General features: G+C 42.3%; 1 protein-coding gene across 1 annotated transcript in view; it reads left to right on the top strand.

Annotated features, from left to right (window-relative positions):
* CCDC15 (coiled-coil domain containing 15) overlaps positions 1 to 23248 on the top strand; it is a 29899-nt gene extending 6651 nt beyond the window's left edge. The window contains exons 4-10 of the mRNA XM_089652125.1: positions 2961 to 3071; positions 4362 to 4511; positions 7154 to 7273; positions 16902 to 17005; positions 17813 to 17977; positions 19176 to 19324; positions 22258 to 23248. Coding sequence (XP_089508251.1) covers positions 2961 to 3071; positions 4362 to 4511; positions 7154 to 7273; positions 16902 to 17005; positions 17813 to 17977; positions 19176 to 19324; positions 22258 to 22346 — 888 coding nt within the window. The 3' untranslated portion in view covers positions 22347 to 23248. The remainder of the gene's footprint in view (positions 1 to 2960; positions 3072 to 4361; positions 4512 to 7153; positions 7274 to 16901; positions 17006 to 17812; positions 17978 to 19175; positions 19325 to 22257) is intronic.
* Positions 23249 to 23786: the final 538 nt, after the last annotated feature.

The raw sequence follows: 23786 nt of genomic DNA, 5'->3' as shown, positions 1-23786 counted from the left end.
TGTACATTAAGGGGTGCTCAGTAGGACTTGGCTATGACTTACAGGGGATATAAAAAGTCTACACACCCCTGTTAAAATGTCAGGTTTCTGTGATGTGAAAAAATGAGACAAAAATAAACCATTTCAGAACGTTTTCCACCTTTTAATGTAACCTTTAAACTGTACAACTCAATTGAACAACAAACTGAAATCTTTTAGGTGGAGGGATGTAAAAATAAGAAAAACTAAAAAAAAAATGGTTGCATAAGTGTGCACACCCTTAACCACTTCAAGTCTGGACACTTTTACCCCCTTCCTGTCCAGGTCAATTTTCAGCTGTCAGAACTGTCAATTTTGAATGACAATTGTGCAGTCATGCAACACTGTACCTATATGAATTTGTTATAATTTTTTTGAGACAGATAAAAATTTATTTTGGTGGTAATTATTCACCACTTGTATTTTATTTTATTTTTTTTGCTATATAAATGAAAAAGTCCAAAAATTTTGAAAAAAATGTGTTTTTCTTATACAATTTTGCAAATAACCTTTCTTCATAAATCTTGGCCAAAATGTATTCAGTTATTTTTTTTAGTAAAAAAAAAATAACCCAAATTAGTTTATAACCAAAAATTTATCATTTTAAAATTTTTTTTCTTACATTTTTATTTAATTTTTTTAGATTATTTGTTTTTTTTAACATACTGTCACTCTTGCAGTACAGTGTCACCATAGTGACACTCTACTACTTCTGGGGGGTGATGAAGCCATAAAGGCTGTAAAAGCAATCATTTCTTTCTCTCTGGCTGCATTCTTGCAGCCACTGAGAAATACTGTGAGAGCTGTTATTGGTCATAGCTTGTCACATGGTACAAGGCTGTTGTGAATAGCCTTGTACCATGTGATCTCTGTGATCATTCACAGATTTCACACATAGTAAGCAATGATGTCAGAAGTGAGATCTTGCTTACTACTATTCATGTGATCACTGATTGGCTAATCGGTGATCACATGATCGGCACCTCACACAGAGGTAATTTGAGCACTATTTTCGGATATGAGTCTATCAGCATGTCACATCTTGACTTGGTAATATTTGCCCACTCTTCCTTGCAAAAACACTCCAAATCTGTCAGATTGCGAGGGCATCTCCTGTGCACAGTCCTCTTCAGATCACCCCACAGATTTTCGATAGGATTCAGGTCTGGGCTCTGGTTGGGCATTCCAAAACTTGAATCTTCTTCTGGTGAAGCCATTCCTTTGTTGATTTGGATGTATGTTTTGGGTTGTTATGATGCTGAAAGATGAAGTTCCTCTTCATGTTCAGCTTTCTAGCAGAAACCTGAAGGTTTTGTGCCAATATTGACTGGTATTTGGAACTGTTCATAACTCCCTCCACCTTGACTAAAGCCCCAGTTCCAGCTGAAGAAAAACAGCCCCAAAGCATGATGCTGCCACCACCATGCTTCACTGTGGGTGCGGTGTTCTTTTGGTGATGTGCAGTGTTGTTTTTGCGCCAAACATATCTTTTGGAATTATGGCCAAAAAGTTCAACCTTGGTTTCATCAGACCAGAACACATTTTCCCACATGCATTTGGGAGACTTCAGATGTGTTTTTGCAAAATGTAGCCGGGCTTGGATGTTTTTGTTTGTAAGAAAAGGCTTCCGTCTTGCCACTCTTCCGCATAGCCCAGACATATGAAGAATACGGGAGATTGTTGTCACATGGACCACACAGCCAGTACTTGCCAGATATTCCTGCAGCTCCTTTAATGTTGCTGTAGGCCTCTTGGCAGCCACTCGGACCAGTTTTCTTCTCGTCTTTTCATCAAATTTGGAGGGACATCCAGGTCTTGGTAATGTCACTGTTGCACCATATTTTCTCCACTTGATGACTGTCTTCACTGTGTTCCATGGTATATCTAATGCCTTGGAAATTATTTTGTACCCTTCTCCTGACTGATCCCTTTTAACAATGAGATCCCTCTGATGCTTTGGAAGCTCTCTGCGGACCATGGCTTTTGCTGTAGGATACGACTAAGAAAATGTCAGGAAAGACTTCCTAGAACAGCTGAACTTTATTTAGGGTTAATCAGAGGCACTTTAAGTGAAGGCAGGTGTGTACTGACTGCTATTTAACATGATTGTGAATGTGATTGCTTAATTCTGAACACAGCTACATCCTCAGTTATAAGAGGGTGTGCACACTTATGCAACCACATTATTTTAGTTTTTTGTTTCTCTCCCCCCCAATAAAAGATTTCAGTTTGTTTTTCAATTGAGTTGTACAGTTTATAGGTCACATTTAAATTCTTAAATGATTTACCTTTGTCTAATTTTTTTACATCACAGAAACATGACATTGTAACAGGGGAATGCAGACGTTTTATATCCACTGTATGGGGTCAGTAGGTCCTACCCCCCCCCCCCCCCCCTTTTTTTTTTTTTTTTTTTTTTTTTTTTTTAAGCCACCAAGAGCCCAAGCTCCACCCCCAAGTAATCTATGGGAACTATTTTCCGGTAGTCCTTCTGCGGCCTCTCCTGGCAGTCATTACATGTGAGAGCTCAAGTAGCCTCTCCCAGCTACTGTGTATCCCTACTCAGCCTCACTAGTAACTTGCACATGTGTGGAAAGTTCATTATCAAGAAGGAATCCCTACAGCTTGCATTGTGTCAAATATATTACGTGACATCTCGCACCAGTGTGTTGTGTGTTTGCAGACACGTCAAAGCAGTGATAATACCTTTCTGTTATTGAACATCTTTTAAAGCTGAAATCCAGCCTTCCCTTCAGTCTTGCACAGGGGTAAAGGCTCCTCTCCTGGACTGAAATAGCTTACTCTGATTTCACTGCACACTTTAAGATTCTCACAACATGTATTAGAAGCTGCAGCAAATCAGATGTTGGGTCAGCTGCAGGAAATAATGGCACTTATCATGATTTTCTTAGTGTCTTTCTTGTTTTGTGTTTTGCGGACAGCTGAAGGAAACTATGAGACAGGTGCGTGGCCGTCTGGCAGCTCTGAAAACTGTGGAGAGTGAAGAGTTAACCCTGCCAGGGGGCCTTTGGAAGGTTTCCCCTACTAGAGATGTGAGTTCAGAGCTTCCCTTTATTGCCTTTTACTGTACACCATTCCAAAGGGCAGAGTGGTTTCACCATTTGAGCACCAGCCAGGATGCAATACCTAATCCAAAATTTCCTTTTTATGATGCCTTGTGTATGCTGGAGAGCAGGATCATAAATTTTTATTCTTGTAATTGTATGTTGCAAAACCAGCATTGGCTTTTCATCTGCAGTAAAATATTTCAGCACCTTTACATCAAGGATACAAATTGTGTTAATGTGGTTCTAAAGGTTCTGAGGGGACTTGGCAAGGGGGAGGGGCCAGAAGAAACAGTGGGGGATCCAAGAAGAGGAGGGTCGAGGCTGCTCTGTGCAAAACCATTGCACAGAGCATGTAAGTGCGATATATTTATTAAAAATAAAGAGAAAAAAAAAGCAATTAGAACCACTTTAACTGGCACAAACAGGCCTTATATGAAGGCAGAGAGCCTGGGATGAAAGCCAGACACATGACAATACACTATTAGAACCAGATATAGCATATACTTTCTGACACTTCCTCCTTCTCCTTTACAGTGTTCTATTTGATGTCCAATCCATTCCATTTACTTTTTTTTTATTATGATTAATAGTAAGGGCACCCCCTGTGAAATTTTTGTAACAAAAAGCCTTGCAGTACGCCCTCCTCACACTGCAAGGGTTACGTGTTTTGTTAAGTTTAGGGGTAGTGGAATAATTTGTAATAATTACTTTGGTCCGTGTTCCAGCAGGCTTCCACCACGCTGTACTACCAGTTTTCTGAAGCCTCTTCTCTATGGTGCACTGGCCAGAATTCTTGCACTGAGATCACCACATACAACACAAGACCAATAGCCCTGCATTGTATGTGAGGACAGAATGGGCACAGAGAAGAGGGCAGCGCCAGAGCCTGACATTAAATTGAGCAGCAGGATTGCTTTTCAGTTAAAGCTGTTATGAACAGTGGCTTAGTGGTTAGCACTTCTGCCTTGCAGCACTGGGTTGCTCTTTTTTGAATCCTGGTCAAAGCACTATCTGCGTGCATTTATGTGTTCTCCTGGTGCTTGTGTAGGTTTCTTCTCACAGTCCATAGGTATGCCAGTCAGTTGTGTGACTATGGTCTAAATTGGCCCTAGTATGTATGCATGTGAGATAGTGATCTTCGCTGTTAAGATAGTAGCAGCAGAAGCTTTCCATATCAACCATTCAGATTTCAGTTCCAGCCATGAAGTGCTCATGTTGTATTGGCAAAGTGGTTTATACAGAGATATATGAATGTGTGTTTGTTTCTTTCTGTAGAATCCCATCTCCAGGAGATCTCCTGTTCTGCTTCAACCACATACAGAGAAACCACAGTCCCTTCTGAGGGGATATCATGACCTGCCAGCAGAGCTGCTTGTTCCAGAGCCTGAGGGGCAGTCAGAGGACAGAATTGGATCTGGGAAGCCAGTGAGTTCAGTATTGATTATCTGCTAACAGGAAATTTTGAAAATTCTCTTCTCTAGGGCACAAATGATTAACAAACGTTTTGATAGAGCTTTTAACCCCCTCCTCATTAAAACATTTTTGCTTTTCTTGTCTGTATCCTGGTTCTGGTTTGAGGGACTACAGCCACCCCCCCCCCCCCCCCCCACCCGTTCCTGTCCAGGAGTGATATAAAATCATTCCAATCCACTGATATAAAATATACTGAGATATTAAAGTTCAAATGGACACATGGTCTACTCTGGAAAGTACATTTGAGGCCTCCCGTCTCCCTGTATTCATCATCAAAGGTTTCTTTATACACCATTTGCCTTCTCAAGGGTTTTCTGGATTACACAGATACAAGACAATTTAGCCTTCCTCAGGAATCAGGCTAGGCAGGGTTCCAGTCTATAAGGCCAGGCAGGCCTGGGAACACACTCCTGGCGTGTCTTTTTATGCACACTACTGCAGTAAATTGTCTCCTGGGGAGAGAGCACTGGCTTTCTAGCCTCATACCCTTTTGTGAGCAACACCCACCTGACTGTAATCAGTTCTACGCCTGTTCAGGTGCCATTTTACTCATTCATACAGGTGTACTTAAGCATACACCCGAGTGAGGACCTTGTTTTGCCTGCAAGGGATGCACAGGTGTTCCATGCAGACAGTCTCATTCATATCAACTGTGATACAGCAGCTGCTCCCAAGTTGACATCTTTGTGGGTGCAGACCCCCAAACTAACACTGTCTATATTCAGGAACCCACACCCACATGGATGTCAAACATTTCATGTCAGTTTTGCATAGTGTGATAAGTGCTCACTGCTTGCTCTGCTGGATATGATTTCTGCTTTGTGATGCACCCTGGCATTGCTTTGTCAAAGAGTGCAGGTACATATTCTTCATGCTCTGTGTGCGTGTGCACTTTTTATGTTCTTTTTGATACCAGTCACAACAAGACAGGAAGTGAGAGGCAGTAATAAAAAATGGGCAGAAATGCATGCTAACCCTCTGCCACTCCATGCAGATCCCAAGTCCACTTTAAAGTATAATTAAGGGCAAAACTTTTTGGGGGGGCAAGGATGTTCAAATAGCCAATATGTCACAGATCAACATGACAACATTGAAAAATAAATAACAAGACTTTTGTAAACCCCGGGCCCCCTCAGTGGACTGAGCCGTGTAGGGAGACAACCTCATGTGGAGTCAATGTAGTGGAACTCTGCTGCCCATTTTCTTTTTCTTAAATAATACCGAGTAGGAACAGACAAGGCATAGAGAACAAGAGGAGAGAGAGAGAGATAGAAGGAAGGGAGGGGAAAGGTCGAGGGAGGGGAAAGGTGCTGTGCAGGAGAAATACCCCTTTTAATACATTTGTAAGAGCCAGGTAGGATTGAGTGTAGGACAATCTGTGACGTGTTAGGTATGGTTGAATCAGTAACAGCAGTGTATATATTAAGAGCCAAGTCCCAAAATGCATGTGTGGGGGGGGTCACTGCCACCAGATATACAGCAGAGCCCATTCCCATAAGGCAACGCCAACACCGGTCAGAGACAGAGTGGTTAATCCTAAGAAGTATAGTGGGGCATCGGTACCACTGAGAAAGCAGTTTAAAATGAGTCTCTTGGGCCTTACTAGCCAGCAACAGACAATCGGTAAAAGCAAACAATTTCTCCCAGTCCTCATCAGACAGCTGAGCATCAAGATCAGAGGTCCATTTACATGTGAATTCTGGACAGTCTAGATGGACCTTAAAGAGGAGAATTTTATAAACTGCTGAGAGCAGTTGTAAGGGCAGAAACGCAAATCTTCAAAAGAACCTGGGTCCCTATTTAGAAATTCTGAATTAGAAAGGGACCAGTATTATGAGCAAAGTTGCTTATAGACCATCCAGTAGACTGGTGACGGCCTGGTAGATGTACAAGACATCTGGAAGGAGAGGATAAGGCCTCCAAAAAAGAATTTACACCGAACATCTATGGGTTTGCCTCTCCCAAGCGAGGAAGAAAGGTCTTGTCAAAGCAGGTGGAAATTGTGGAGTCCTGAACAAAGTGGTTAGTGGCCCTACCATCAAAGAAATACCCAATGAAGAGAGCAGGCCATCCCAAACATGCAGCTGACTGGTTGTGATGCAAGGCAAAGCAGAGGGTGGTAAACCAGGCTTTATCCATTACCAGGAGTGTTTTTCAAATTATCTGGGGCCTCCTGGCCCTGAATAAACACAACCTGGTCCTGTCCTGTTTTTGCTATAGGACAGGAAGTAAAGGGAAATCTCCCCATTGAAACCCAGATGGCAAAAAAAAAAAAAAAAAAACACTTGACAGGGGTTATAAAGCTCTCTATCCAAAATGGAAAAAGAGTGTTTGCATTCAGTTCTGCTTTAATGTAGACATTATCTCTTTGAAAAATCCAAAACGCCAGCCCTCCAGATGGATCCTAACTTCAGCACTGCAGGATCCCTGGCACATTTTGGCCTATCCTTGTATGCTGAGGATACAACCCCAGACATAAGTGCCTGTACATGGGGTAGGTACTATGCGGTGATGTCGTTTGCAGTGTCACATGTTCCTCCCTATTATCACATAGTAGTCAATAATTGTTCTTTTTGACACCTGTGTATTTTCAGATATGTAATCGTCTAATGAAGGCATCTTATCCCGCTGGTCCAGTGCCAGCATTTAACACAGATTACCGAGCTGCTCTTGTACTTCGTCCAGGAGCTGATGAAGAGGAAGACCGAAAACAAGTGGGTGAAAATGTCTATGACTAATTATTTCTACTAATAACTGTGCTGCAGGATTGCTCTTTAATTAGTAGGAATAGGAGCTGGCTGACCTTGCAATTCGGTTTCTGTGATAACCTCATTGTTTGTTAAAGCTGATTAGATGGAGCCTTCTCTTCAGTCTTGCACAGTTGTTCAAGCTCTTCTCCTCCTGTACTGAACTGGCTTACTCCAATTTTACTGCACACTGTGAGCTTCTCATAGTGTATATTAGAAGCTGCAGAAAGTCAGAGCCTGCCTCATTTCCTGGCTGCAGGATGTCCAGCATTGTCTAAATCTTTCCATCCTAGCCTTACTACCCTTGCCCTGCCACATTTTATTCATTGAATTTTTAGTCCTTTCAGTAACGGAGGTTCCGCATGACATATGGGTGTTACTTGGGGTGGTCTGCATGTTAATGCTTCCTGGTTAGGAACACCCACTCCTCCAGACTGAAATCCACCCATCAAGGCATTTTGATATTTGAATAAATCCTCCAAAGAGCCAGCTCACTGCTTGCATAAGTGCAGAGGACTTTCAGGAAGAGTACTGAGGTAGGTTGAAGTGATGTTTTCCGGAACCTATGTACAGAACCCTGCAAGCCCCTCCCACCAGCCATATTACGCCTTCATTGCAAAGAAAAGCACAGAGACCTAGTGATGATGTCACAGAGTCTAAGATAGGGTATGTAATGAAAATGGAGGGGTTTTATTTAAATATTTCATGAGCATGTTGATACGGTGGGAGAAGGAGAAATTAGAGAAGGCAAAGTATAAGCAGATGAAACACGAACTTTAGAGCTCGTGATTTAAGAGTACAATGCTGGTGCTCTCTAACTAATGCCTGAGATCTCACTTTTAGTTTGTGTTTGTTGCAAATTTGCATAGATGGCAGTGTAATGTGTGCCCCGTGTGTTAATCACCCTGTGTTGTCCTAGATAAAAGTCATAAAAATATAAGATGTCTAATTATTCTGGAAGTGTTCCACTAACAATGGTAATGGTTTTGGTGACTTCCAGATATTATTTGTAGATTGTAATCAGAGGTTAAAGGTTTCTGCAAGTCATGAATAATCCTTATTGCAGACTATTCCTATTTTTTGGTAACATTTTTTTTAATCAAGATTCTTCTCTGCATAACTACTAGAGCTGGCCTCTGTGATTGCAGCTATCTGCAGTTTATTTACTGCTAAGTGGCCGTAAAATGTCTGTATCTAGACACAGATGGGACAGTTCTGCTGCAATGGTTGGCCTTGACCTACTCTCCTCCAATGGTTCTACGGACCTTTGTTCATGCCCTCGGAAGATAACATTTGGAAAACTGTTACCCTTTGATTATAGTGTTTGCCTTGTCCTTTGTTTCCTCAGTAGCTCTGTCAGTTTCTGACTCTCTCTGACTTCAGAGATTGTAGGCATGATACTGTGCATTCCACAGCAGTCTATAGCTGATCTGTCCCCACTGCCTTGGTGATTTCTCAGCCATTGGTTTGTAGTGATTATTTTTTACTCTGATTCGAAGTCACTATAAACTCTACCTGAAGACATTTACTTTGAGAAGTTGAAGTCTTCTACTATCCCTCCAGAACTAAGAGGCCATTTCAGCTCTGATGCAGTACTTACTACTCTGAATCTGGAGGATCAGTGTGTTATTTCCTGTCCTGGGTCTTTCAGAGCCCCTGCTGCTGCAAAGAACTTCCTGATGCACCCGCTTTTCGAGATCTGCCTCTGTGGTGATTGGAAACACCCTCACATGCTCTTGACACCCCCTGATCTCTTACTGGACTTGTTTCCATTTGGAAGGTATTTTGTTAAACAGTGGTTTACACCCACTGTGGGTCTGTCTGTGGCCTACCTTACCAGGGAAACTACTAAGGAAGTAGATTGTGTTCTTATATTCAGGAATCTACTGATCAACAAGTAGAATCTCTTATGTAAAACTCAGTTCTAGTTGGCAGGCCCTGCCTTTTGCCCTATTCTGACAGTGTCCTTAATTTGTCAAACCGTGGCAGAATTGGCTAAATCTTTTATGGCATCTCTCTCCTGTGGCAGTGGAACCTTCACTGATGGAGCATATAGAGCAGATGGTTGGAGCCTTGTACTTTAGCTATGATGGCCTGCAGGAAGCATCTCAGCTTGACTCCCACATTGCACATATTCAGAGCACTCAGGTTTAAGTGCTGGTCTGCACACCCAGCATCCAAGTTGTGCTTCACACTCATGTTCTTCGAGGGACAACATATCTTTCGGTAGAACCCTAATATTATAAAGTATGCCACTGGAGGAAGAAAACTCCCCTCCCATCACGTACGCAGCCTAGGGAAAGAGCCACTAAGTCTACTACCTTTTTTGTTGCTTTATTCCAGGAATATGTTCATTCTAGGCCTTACAAACTCGGGCCTCTGGCCAACTTGCCAAACCCTCAAGAAAGGCTTTATTAACATGAAGGTATGCCCCACTTTTGACAATGGGGAGAGCAGCTTTTGGTAATCTTTATGGATCTCTAGATAGGTTTGCCCTTCAGGCCTCTGGTTCAGAAAGTGTTTCTCCAGTGATACAAACTGAACATTCACTTCCAAATCCAACTTGGCTCCCTGCCTTCCACCTTCCTGTGTGATGACACAGATTAGCAGACCTACCTCTGGGCCTAGATTTCGTAGTCCCAGCCCCTGTGTCAGGGCGGTCTCAGTAGCTGTATTTCAACCTGGTCACTGTTCTCCTTCCCAAAGAGAACATCTATCTCCCTTGGGGTCTGTAGATTCAAACATTTTGCAAGGTACTCACTGGATATCTCAACACTTCTATTGCATCCTGAATTTCCAGAAATCAACACTGTTATTCTCATCACTTGCAAAGAGCTTGGATCAGGATAGAATGTCCGTGATGATGTAGGAAACTGTCTTGTTGGCTCTGAGGAAGAGGCAAGTCTTTGAAACGAGTCAGCCTGTTGGAGATCCTCCTGTCCTGTCATTGGTTATGATGAATTGTGGACTGGATGCTGTTGTTATTTTTTGTTGAACTTTTTACTCATTTGTTACTTTATGAGTATAATACTTACCATCTTACCATACTTCTAAATAAAAATATGTTTTAAGGATAATGCACTAGGCCAGTGTGCCCTCTGTTTTGTTTTGTGATTGTAGAATGTCTGATCCCTGTTCTTCAGTACAGGAGTTTACCGTTCTCTTGACTGTTGCATGAGAGTGAATAGGTCTGTCTCTTCAAGGCAGCCCCTGTTTTCCAGCCTCTTTGCAGGCTGTCTCAGCAATACACTTTGTTGTCATGGCAAACGTTGGCTGTGTTTCTGAGCAATCCAAATTGGCTGCCCCTAAGGATCAGATAGTTCCTGGCACAGTGAATCAGTCTTCCAGTTCTGAACTTGGATGTATTTCCCTCCATCATTGGAGAATTATCCTCTCCCAGTCTACTTTGTGACATTTCAGGTAATGTGGTTCCTTTTTACATCACTGGATCATCCCTTTTGGTGAGCCTCCTGATCTGGATCTAGTTAGACAACATCACAGCTCCGGTGTGCCTCAGCCACTTAGAAGGAAAAGGAGATTCTGCTGCACCAATAGAGGTAGTTTGAAATTTGACCTAGGCATAGCCATACTTATAGTGGTGTTCACTGTTCATTTCAGTTGTGGACAGTTGGGGGACCAGGCTTCCCAAGCTCTTTTCATGTGGACTTTGGGAAAAGATCTATACAGCTGAGTGCAATCCAGAACTTGTGTTACAGGTGGAAGACCCTAGATGTGAACCCCCTAATACCCTAGTTTAACTCCACGCTAAGCAGGTTTGCCCCCAGCTGCAGGAATCCTCTGGTGGGAGATGTAAGGCCTTGTTCACACCATACGTACAGAAAACAGACGGAAACTGAGGTGCAGATTTCACTTGTAGAGATATCAGTTTACATCAGTTTTCGTGCACACTTCAGTGAGTTTTGTGGCAGATTCCTGTGCAGAAAAAATCTGCATGCGATACTAGTGTTGCGGTGTGAACAGAGCACATAGAGAACAGTTGATTTTGTTGTGCCCTTGCAGAACATGTGCACAAAAAATGACATCTCTGCACCATGGTGTGAACAAGCCCAAAGGCCCCTTTGACACGGACGTTCTGATCAGGTCTGCCTGCCAGTTTTTCAGGCGGACCCGATCGGAACCTCTATTCTCCTCTATTGAGCGGCGGGTGTAAACGGATATGTGTTTGTTTACACCTGCCGACATCCAATCTGATCCACCAAAAAGAGACAGAAGGGGATCCATTCCCCATCCGTCTATCGGATCAGATGGGATGGCAGTCGGATGGAAACAGACATGCGGCCTGTTTCCATCTGGCTCCCCATAGAAGACAGCGGGCTGTGTCCGCTCTGCGGCAGTAGAGCGAACACAGACCTGTCATCCACTTGCTCAGCGGGGATCAGTGAGAGGGATCCGCTGACGGGTCCGCCCCGGATGCAAGGGGCCTAAGTGCTATGGTATCTCAGAAGTAATACTTTTATCTCTGCATCTAGGCCTTTCCTCCTTATCTTTCTCCAGACTCGAGAAGAAGGGCTTTCACTGATCTTTCTTGTTCTGGATTGATCCAAGTGAATGTGCTGATCTGATGAGGCTCTTGACTGTTGCTCTTTGGGATCTAACAGTTCGTTGTATTTGAAAAGCTGGGAACTGTGCTTCACAATGCTTCTTCTAACAGATTAGTATTTGTCCAGAACTCAGCTCTCAACACTATTAAGTCTGGATCCTTCCTTGTCAACCTTCAATCCCTTGCTTAAGACCTTGTGTAGAGCGTTCCCTTGTTCATATCCCTTTCATCCTTTGTGAATGTGTGGGATCAAATGTCAGTTTTTTCTTTATTCTCTAGGACTGCTATTTGGACTCGTTGGAAGTATTTATACTTCCCTTCACCCTCAAGGGGTTCTTACCCTGGTAGTCCTTGCTTCTGCGACTTGAGAATCGGAAAGGCCTATCAGCCTCTCTAGACATGGACTCCCATATACCCTTAGGTATCAGGTGAGTTGAGGCCGTCTCCTGGCCTAGGTCAGTTTCTGACCTTCTCCTCCAACAAGACATTCTGTCTGTTAGGCTGTAGTTACCTAAGAGGATCTTTTTTCCCATAGTGACTACTATATGATTCATGCTGTGAGTTTGTACATACAGTGCCTTGAAAAAGTACTCATACCCCTTGAAATTTTGTCATGTACAACCAAAAACATAAATATATTTTATTGGGATTTTATGTTGTAAACCAACAAAAAGTGGCACATAATTGTGAAGTGGAAGGAAAACGACAAATGGTTTTCAACATTTTTTACAAATATCTGAAAAGTGTGGCGTCCATTTGTATTCAGCCCCCTGGAGTCAATACTTTGTAGAACCACCTTTTGCTGCAATAACAGCTGCATGTCTTTTTGGGATGTCTACCAGCTTTGCACATCTAGAACGTGAAATATTTGCCAATTCTTTGCAAAATAGCTCAAGCTCTGTCAGATTGGATGGAGAGCGTCTGTGAACAGCAATTTTCAAGTCTTGCTACAGATTATCAATTGGATTTAGGTCTGGACTGTGACTGGACCATTCTAACACATGAATATGCTTTGATCTAAACCATTCCATTGTAGCTCTGGCTGTATGTTTAGAGTCATTGTCCTGCTGGAAGGTGAACCTCCGCCCCAGTTTCAAGTCTTTTGCAGACAGGTTTTCTTCTAAGATTGCCCTGTATTTGGTTCCATCCATCTTCCCATCAACTCTGACCAGCTTCCCTGTCCCTGCTGAAGAAAAGCATCTCCACAATATGATGCTGCCACCACGTTTCACAGTGGGGATGGTGTTTTCAGTGTGATGTGCACTGTTTTCCGCCACACATAGCGTTTTTGCTTTAAGGCCAAAAAGTTCCATTTTGGTCTCATCTGACCAGAGCACCTTCTTCCACGTTTGCTGTGTCCCCCACATGGCTTCTCGCAAACTGCACAAAAGGGACTTCTTATGGCTTTCTTTCAACAATGGCTTTCTTCTTGCCACTCTTCCATAAAGGCAGATTTGTGACGTGCATGACTGATAGTTGTCATGTAGACTGATTCTTCCACCAGAGCTGTGAATCTTTGCAGCTCCTCCAGAGTTACCATGGGCCTCTTGGCTGCTTCTCTGATTAATGATCTCCTTGCCCAGCCTGTCAGTTTAGGTGGACGGCCATGTCTTGGTAGGTTTGCAGTTGTGCCATACTCTTTCCATTTTCGGATGATGGATTGAACTGTGTTCCACGAGATGTTCAAAGCTTGGGATATCTTTTTTATAACCTAACCCTGCTTTCAACTTCTCCACAACTTTATCCCTGACCTGTCTGGTGTGTTCCTTGGCCTTCATGAAGCTATTTGTTCACTAATGTTCTCTAACAAACATCTGAGGGCTTCACAGAACAGCTGTATTTATACTGAGATTAAATTACACACAGGTGGTCTCTATTTACTAATTTGGTGACTTCTGAAGGCAATTGGTTCCACTAGATTTTAGCTAGGTGTATCAGAGTATAGGGGGCTGAATACAAATGCGCACCACCCTTTTCAGATATTTATTTGTAAAAAAAAATTAAAACCATTTATCACTATCCTTCCACTTCACAATTATGTGCCACTTTTTGTTGGTTTACAACATAAAATCCAAATAAAATACATTTATATTTTTGGTTGTAACATGACAAAATGTGGAAAATTTCAAGGGGTATGAATACTTTTTCAAGGCGCGTACCATACCATACCATACTATATAAACAACTAATTCAGTTTACTGAAATAATCAATTTACAAGAAAAAGGAGTCCTCCAGCGGTGCAGAGTATTTCAAGAGAGTTAGATAGAGAAAGGAGAGGAGTCCTTCAGGATTGCAGAGTATTTCAGCAGAGGAGAATTGGATGGAGGAAAGAGGAGAGTCCTCCAGCAGTGCAGAGTATTTTAGGAAAGGAGAGTTAGAGGAAGGAGCAGAGTCCTCCAGCAGAGCAGAGTATTTCAGGAGAGGAGAGTCAGATAAAGGAAGGAGAAGAGTCCTCTAGCCGAGCAAGGTATTTGGGTTGTGAAAGGAGCAGAGTAGTTCAGGAGAAGAGAGATCAATAAAGGAACAGAGTCATCCAACAGCACAGAATATTTCAGGAAAGGAGAGTTAATGGAAGGAGCAGAATCCTCCAGCAGTGCAGAGTATTTCAGGAGCTGGTTGTATAAAGAGCTGATTTTTATGCAGACAGGTAGGGTGTCTTTGTACATCCAGTGCCTGGTAACTTTACTATTAATCTGCCTATATATACTTTGTAAAGGTTAAATAAACCTCATAATTACATACAATGTTTTTGTACAAAATACTCACACAGGGATTGTATTTGGTGGTGGCCGAGGTAAAACAACAGTTTGATTATTTGAGGGAGGTACAGTATAATCCCAGTAATTGCACAGTTTGCAGTGATGACAGATATGTCACTTGTGTATTGGTGACCAGTGCAGTGTTTGTTTCTGTTGGATATGTCACAATTGTGAAGCTTGTCACGTTTTGCTTGACATATAAAGAACTCTTGATAAGTTATTGCATTTCTACTGTTTCAGGAGGCAGATCTCTTTTAGATCTTTAAAATTAACGTATTAAGTATTCTGTCTTGGTTCAGGTTGTGCAAATCATCAGATTTTGTGTCTATACCCTCCCAGATTTAACATCATTTAGAGTCAGTGGCAGCCGTTTAGTGTCTCTTTAGTGAGCCAAATCATGACAATGATGTAATGAGTATGACCAGAATGAAAATGTGAAGTCCACGCTCTATAATGCTCTTCCTAATTTTGTATTTAGTATGAAATTACGCCAGGTATAATTTTGCAGCCCTTAAAGAGTACCTGTATCGTTGAAGTTGTGACCATAAAAGGCGGCAGAGGACAAATGACATGTCAGTAGCATTATCCGCATTGCCTGTGGTCTCCCTCCAGCTGAGATTTTCCCAATTACTAAGTAAGCTATACGACTGCATCTGTAGAAGCAAAAGTATTTTTGAATAAACCAGCTTTAAGAATAACCAAAAATGTAATAAAGCAGTGTTCGTTAGCAGCCGGTTGGAGCACCTACCCAGATTAGCTTAGTTAGCACTTTATAAATCCTATATTATTATGATAATATAATTTAGTTGTATTACAAACCAAGAAACCACCAGCCCAAAATCCAGACACCCAGTCCAAACACCTCTTTAAAGCTGAACAATACTCACCTCAGCTTCAGTGATGCGGTGGCCAGCTCTCAACCTCTTCAGGCAGCTGGCTTCCAGGTGTCGATTTCTGGCCGCTGTCATTGGCCAGGCAGGGGTGACATCACTCCCACGCATGCATGAGAGTTCAGTCTGATTCGCCATTACCAAATTTTTACAGTGAGCGCCACGTGCGTGGATTACTGTACAAGGGCGGACAGGCAGGTAAGTAGTTTTAATGCAGAAGAGACAAAGCTTGCCTCTTCTGCATTAACCACTTGCCAACCACACTATAGCCGAATTTCAGCTACTGCGCGGTTGTCCAGTTTTGGGAGGGCGTCATATGACGTCCTCCCAGAACGCACCCTCCTGCATGCCCCCAGCAGCACGCACTCAGCGATCTCTGTGATTGCTGTGTCCTACGGACACAGCTGATAATGTGATGTGGTAAAATGGCCAATCACAGCGGCCTTATACCACGTGATCGGCTGTGTCCAATGACACAACAGATCACTGGGTAAATACAGTTGCCGGTAATCGGCTGCACTTTCCTCGCGCTGTCACGGCGTGAGGAAAGTAGAGCCGATATCCGGCAATTGTCAAAGAACAGATTGGTGATTGATGATCAGTGCCCAGCAGTGCCACCTACCAGTGCCCATCATTGCTGCATATCAGTGCAGCATCATCAGTGCTGCCTATCAGTGAACATCAGTGCTGCCTATCTGTGCCACCTCATCGGTGCTGCCTATCAGTGCAGCCTCCTCAATGCACATCAGTGAAGGAGAAAAATTACCTGTTTGCAAAATTTTATAATAGAAACAAAGAAACTTTTTTTTTCAAATTTTTTTGTATATAGCACAAAAAGTAAAACACCCATTGGTGATTAAATACTTCCAAAAGAAAACTCTATTTGGGTGAAAAGTGCGACACTGCTGAAAGCTAAAAATTGGCCTGGGCAGGAAGGGGGTATAAGTGCCCTGTAGGCAAGTGGTGAAAAACCCTGCCTGTCTTCCCATTTTTAATTACTCAGCCTAAAGTTCGATTTTAAGCAAAAACACCAGTAAGAATTTTACCTATCTATTCCTCCAAGTCTACAGCGAGGAGTGTGAGCAGTACAGTAGCGACGTCACCAAATCTCACTGGTGAGACTAACAGTCAGAGGCAGCAGTGCCTGAGATGGTCTCACACTGCAGATACACAGTTATAAAGACTCGGGAATGCCTAGGTACAAAAGACAATGGGCACATTTTTAAGGTACTGTTCAGGCTCAATTAACATTCTTAAATGCTCCTTATAACATAGCAGATCTTTTTGAGTCAGGTCCATTTTATATTCAAGTTTGTGATCTTATGTCTCTGTGCTTATGAATTTTGTATTTGTGACATGTTGTGGAAACTCTTATGTATCCTAGAGAAAAAGCCAGTTCTTGATGTACAGACGGCTTTTCATGGACATTGAGCGAGAACAAGTGAAGGAAACGCAAAGACAGAAGGAGCACAACAGGAAAATATCGAAGTAAGGATAATGATACACTATACTGTGCAATGCCTGTAATGTTGTCCCCCTCAATCTCCACCGGTAAAATTCTAAAACTGCCACCATGTGTAAAGTAACAAAGCGGTAGATTTTACTGGAAGATTAACGCTTATAAAGTGCTGATCCTGCACTTTTTGCTGTGCAGAGGTGATGAACTCAATGAGAGGGGGGGGGGGGCAAAAAGCGTGACATAGATAGTTGCTGTCATGGTACAGTGGATTAAGGGAAGTATTCTTGGATGTTATAGCCCCACCCTTAGCATAAGGATGGTAACAGAGGAAATAATAACGCCCCTGACACTGCTCAGAGAACCACCCAATGACGCAGCTACAATCCCAAAGATACAAGGGGTACTTAGTTCTATGTGGTGCTTGGAGATAAGTTCACAGCGATCTGCAGGGACACATAATCCTCACAAACTTTGCCCATACAATGCAAGAGATCAGAGTTTGAGTTATGATGTTGCATGTATTGTAAAAGACCTTTCGCACAGTATAATAACATTTTATACAATAAAAAAGTCATTGTTGAAATGGAGGAAGGAGAATCAGGAGCTTAGTAATAGTCAGCCCCAATTTCAGCTACAATTTTTTTTTCTAACCAGCTACATATTGCTTGGGGGTGGCCATTTTGTATTTTGATGAGGTTGTAGTTTGTTTTTAAAAGTGGAGTTGTGGGAAGGCGTAGTGGGCTGGGAGTCTGAGATTTGCATTAATTGAGTTCCCCACGTTTTGGGGCTGGTGTTGGGGGAGAAAAAATAATCTTTTCTTATATTTTCTATTTCAGAATGAAAAAAGAGCGAGAGACTGAGCGCCATATAGAGGAGGAGAGGCTTCGCACTACAGCTCAGCCCAGCCTGGAAAATCAAACCTTTCAGGTGGAATTAATGAAGGAGCAAGAGAGGAACTTGGAGCACCGAGAGAGGGCACAGAAAACAAGAGAGTATAACCGGTATATTTCATATCATCACTGAATATCATTGGGGAATAAGTCTGCATTATCCACATAGCCAGTCCCATGGCAGCAAAGGTTTTTATGTCAGAACTCCAGGGTTCTGTGAGGTGTCTACTAATTGCAAAAAGGGAGCTATTTTATTTATTTAAAGAGACCTAATCCAAGTACTGATCAGAATGTTTGTTTTACTTCAGTGTGTTCAAGACAGGTTAAAGAGCAACTCTCATCAAAAATAAAAGTTTACCAGTAAGAGCTGTGAAAATTTGGAAGAGACTCCCTCAAGAGTTGGTTCTGGCCAGCTCAGTGGATTGATTTAAAAAAGGCCTGGATTCTTTCCTAGATACACAGAATATAACTGGATACTAACATTTATAGGTAAAGTTGATCCAGGGAATATCTGATTCCCTCTCGGGGAACAGGAAGGATTTTTTTCCCTTGCAGAAGCAAATTTGATCTTTATAACTTTTTTTTTTTTTCTTTTTTAATGGTTGAACAAGATTGACTTTTTCCTTTTTTTGCAGCCAGACTATCTATGTAACCTGTTGGTCTAGTGATTCATGTTTAATCCAATATCTGCACTTAGGAAAAACAAAAAAGGATGAACGATTATGAAGAAAACAACATCTATGGTATTACTGGGTGTCATGCAACCCTAAAGCCTGATTTATGGGAATTCCTATGCTCTAGAAATGCCCGGTCACTACTTCCCCTCTGCTGTCTGGCAAATCACTTATGTCAGCATGCCCAAGAGACACGCTCAGACAGATAGTTCAGAGAAGCCATCCACAGGACACTGCATTTGGATCTTGTGTGTGGGTTGACACACCACTCCCCCTGTAACACCACACTATGAATCTGTATATGTGCTGACCACATCCCCCTCCATCTTGCTGACATGCCCTCTCCCCCTCTGATTGAGTAGGGGTGTTGCTAGTCTCAGACGAGCGCCTGCTGAGGGACACTGGCACTGTCAATCACAATTCTGTAATTGTCTCCTACTGAGCATCGTGGTCGAACAGCATTGGTTGTGCTGTCAATTATGCTAGCTTGGCAGCCACAGTGAAAACCGATGTGTACTGTGTAACTTTTTTTCATTAGGAAAGCAGTACTACTGGAGTGAGCTAACTTGTATTGAGTTGTAATTAAAGCCACATTTATCGGTGTCTAATGATAATTGTTGGTATTGATATTCCAGCTACGTTGAAGCTCTGCGGGCTCAGATGAAGGACAAGATGCTGCTGCATAATGTTGAATTACCACCGTTGTGTTGCTGCGGCTCAGATTTCTGGGACGCTCATCCAGACACATGTGCCAATAACTGCATTTTCTACAAGAATCCTAAAGGTATGGTGCACTGATGCCTTTTAGCAAGCAGTCAGATGCTAGCTTCCATATTATGGTTAGTTCAGGTAGGGAGTATTAAATACCAGATTGGTTACTAGGGGCAGGTGCAGGATTTGTATCATAACCCACCATGCAAATCTTTCAGTGACAAATGGCAATACTGTTGTCTTCAGACTGCAGATGTGGGTATAGTTACTGGGGGCCATTGTCGGATCTAATTTTAAGGGAAGCATTTGAGCAATTTCAGTAAAGATATGTTCAGAATTGTAACAATGTACATAAATTTTTTTTTTTTTACATCCGCTTGTTGGGGTAAATTACAGGGTAAGCCACCCAGAGATCTTGTATACACGTTGATTTTGTGCAGCAGAGTGAAAGACTTGCATTAAGGCAAACCTCCAGGCAAACGGCTAAATATACAGATGAAATACATATTGGGGTACTCTTTTACCTGCAAAAGGATATGCATCTGTCCATCCAGTTCTGAAACTTCCACACAACACAGCCAGGGGGATGACACAACTTTTTCTGTTACAGTTATAGAGTGTAGAAGGATCCTAGGGGTGTTCTCTATCCCAAGTCCGCTGTCTTGACAGTGAAAAAGCAGCAGTAGACTGATCAGGTTATTACTCTGCTCCCTGTGCTCTTTTTTTCTGGTCAGCATGTTTCTGGTCAGCATATTTGATTGTAGCACATGCAATTCGCTCCCAGTCCTGCCCCTCCCTCTGTCAGTCTGAGCTCTGCTATACAGAGACTGTAAGAGGCTGATACCAGGTCAAATTTGGGTAATTGCATCAAATGGACTTAAAAAGAAAATGAATGAGCTGTGTTAATTTGTGTCTGTTATATCTGCCTGTAGTCCAGCTTGAAAGCAAGGAACAGTAGAAATACACACAATATTTAGCTCTAATAAAAGAGAAGTAAAGCTGTGCATGAAATGAACCAATCTGGCTGCCATTATGAACAGAAATTATTCTTATGCAGGATTTATATAGCTGCAAGCGTTTGATTGCTTTGTCCACTCCACATTAGAACCCCCCCCCCCACTGACATATTCCAAAATTTGTCATTGGCTGACATCTTTTTCTTAGTTCTCTATGCCATCCCACTGATGAGGTTCATGCCCGATATGGCATGGTTTGTTAAGGTTTAACCATTTAGCAACATGTGCATCATTACTCAACCAGGCGCTCTTGTTGCTGCAGCCATGGCAATGTATGACTACAAAACTGTGCTAAGGTGCACAGGCAAAGTCCAGAGTTGCCTCCCTTTAGTTCACATTTTACCATGGGTTCTGGGACTTTTCTGAGATGTTGTGAAATCTTTACACACAATGTCACTGGAAGGCGATGTAGCCTTCCCAGGGGGGCAGAAGGATGTGAGATTACCATTGTCCTAGAAAAGCCAGGAAGTGCACAAAAAAAGTGTAAGTTTTTGTTTAGAAATAACATTAAAGGGGAGCTATACTCCCTTTCTCTCCAGTGCTGCAATGTCTCAGAGCTCCCCTCTAGCCGCTGACATCTTCAGCTTGGTGGCTTCTAAATATCGGTCCACAGTTGGTTTAATTGGCCTGGGCTAAGATGACGTTACTCCCATGCATGCGTGTACACAGTGCTGTGTACAGTGCAGATAGACAGGTAATCGCCTTTATGCAGAAGAATCAATCCTCTTCTGCATTAAAATTACTGTCTGTAGTTTTTGTTTTTTTTTTTCATTAAAGTTCCACATATGGCCATTAAGCAATTATTGTTCAGCATGCAGAACTGCACTGAAAAGAAGGCACAGTGAGCGCTTGGGTTCAAAAGCAGCTAGCACTTAAAGGTGAACCAACCTGATAAATATGTGTAAACTAATAGTGCAGCGCTTACAATAATACCACATAAAACATGCAAATCAATCAAAATAGATAAATGTCTGATTATGCAGTAAGTTATATTAGAAAGTGAACAAGTGCGTATAATTATATATAACCATTCAAATATTGCACCCTAAGAGTGAAAAAAGTGCATCAAAATGAAACTGTTCATGAATCCTATATAGCCATTAAACTGAAACAATAAAGTGAAAATAGTGCTAGTGCAACAATATCAGTTCAGTGATCAGCAATCTCCACTGCAGGTGAAATGCAGCAACATGACTCCAAATGGGTGAAACAATCTTTAGTATGATTCCTCCACCATTATGCACTCACTGGAAAAACAAAACGTGTAGAGCCTAATAGACATTCCAGTTAGCCAGGGTATCCCTCGGTTGCTCCTCAGCCTGGACAAAATCGCTGGCCAAACATCCCTAATTGAAAAATGCTCAAGACGGTCGCTGATCCGAACAGCGGAGTCGGCAGCGTGACGTCAGCACATAGATTCCTCACTGACGCGTTTCGTGCACACACATCTTCAAAGGGAATCACTTCCTGAACCAGCCATCTGCTGTTCTGATCGGCGACCATCTTTTGAGCATTTTCCAATTAGGGACGTTTGGCTAGCAATTTTTCCAAAGTCCATGCCGTCGCTGCTGGCTCCTCCCCCTCGAGCAGTGCCTCCAGTGAAAGCTGTTGCCCTGTGGGTACCGCTGCGTGGCTCAGCCAATGAGGAGGAAGAGTCCCCAAACAGCAGAGGCTATCGAGAACGTCGCTGGATCAGAGGAGGCTCAGGTAAGGATTGGGGGCGCTGCTGCACACAGGAGGTTTTTTTACCTTCATGCATAGAATTCAGCCTTTACAACCACTTTAAATGCACAACATAAATCCTGTATAATAATAATAATAATAATGCTAACATTTTTCACAGATCTTTACAAAATGGAGATATTACAATTCAATACCAGAGAAATCAGAGGGCCCTGCTTGTTAAAGTTTACAATCTATAAGGGAGATTATTATTGATTACCTTTTAAAGCGGCTCCAGTAATAATAATAACAATGTCTATTTTTGCAGCGTACACCCGAGCTTTACAGTCAGTGCTGTTGTCACGTGACACGTGGGAAGGGGGCTCGAGCTCCAGATTCGGATTTGGTCGGCCTTGATCCTGTGAGCAATGGGGAATTCCCCCAGACTGACTGAACTACGAATGTCTGTGTGCAATTATTTATTTTTGGGGTGATTTGACATGTTGACTAAGCACAAGTAATCTGAACACCTCCAGTTCTGGGATCGCATACCCAAGAAGAGCCCTGTAAACCAGACCATTTGTAGTGTGGTCAAGGATGGACAGATCCCTCTCCCAGCTCTGGATGTGGAAGTGTCTCAGCAAAGATGAAGCTCTCATTGCAGTAAAGATTGGGGCATTTGCAGTGTCATTCTAGTCATCCCAGCATATTAACTCTTAGGCCCCATTCACACTATTGTGTCTGGGATTTCAAAACGCTCTGCTAAAATGACAAATCACAGAACCACATTTTCAGATGACATTCGTTTTAATGGCACCTGAAAACAGGGTGTAGTTCTGCCGTGATTGTAATAAATTGCAGCAAACCACATCCCATGACACGTTCAGGAACTTTGAAATTTTATCAGAGTGCTTTGAAATCGCAGGAAACATCGCAGCAATTCTGCTCACAATTCAAAGTGCCCTAGTGTGAATGGGGACCTTAAGTTTGACTCAAACTCTATCCTGGAAAAGCCTGCCTACAGACTGAAGATTGATGCCTGGTCACACTAAAGAGAAATCTAAATCTTTTGGACAATTGTAGGAATACCAGCTGGGTGCAATGGAAAGGGAAAAAAATCAAATTTTATGAGGATCTTGCCACCTGCTATTTTGAGAATTAAAGGCAAGCAGATATTCAACATTACGAATAGCTAAGAAGCTCTGCTTGCTGCAGCAATGAGACCGTTCTACAGATATCTTTGCGGCAATCCTACAGAAAAATTGTTATCACAAAGGGTTTCTGGAGTAATCTGTAGAGAAATAAAAGAATGAGTGCAACACAGTGCATTATTCATTCCAGGTAGAATTTTTATTTTTCACAATGCATAATCAAAAATACATGACCTTTTGGGGCTCAAAACTCCCCCTTCAGCAGGGCTTGTGTTCTGGCAGTAAAAGTAGCTTTGTATTAAACAATTGCTTTGTATTGGACAATAATTGTAAAACGATCATATAGCATGAGATTTAGGTCAGTTTGGTGACCTGGATCTCATGCTATTTGTATTGATTTTATCCTTTTAATGCTCTTCCTAAAACAGGAGGTTTTTGCAGATTTTACTTGCATCACAGATCCAAAAAATAGGGGATTGACTCCTCATTTTTAATAGTTGGAGCCATGCAGATCATTTCTTTATGCCGTTATGTGGCTAATCCACGTTGAAAGGCTTATTGTGCAGGTACCGCTTAACTGCTTCAATACCGGGCACTTTCACTCCCTTCCTGCCTAGGCCAATTTTCAGCTTTCAGCGCTGTCACACTTTGACAGTTGCGCGGTCATGCAACACTGTACTCAAACTACATTTTTATCATTTTGTTC

The sequence above is a fragment of the Staurois parvus genome, unplaced genomic scaffold (assembly GCF_062004578.1).
Source record: "Staurois parvus isolate SC_StPar_1 unplaced genomic scaffold, SC_StPar_1.0 ptg000671l, whole genome shotgun sequence".
Taxonomy (NCBI): Eukaryota; Metazoa; Chordata; class Amphibia; order Anura; family Ranidae; genus Staurois; species Staurois parvus.
Note: the sequence above shows the minus strand (reverse complement) of the source record. Positions and strands in the feature narration are given on the sequence as shown.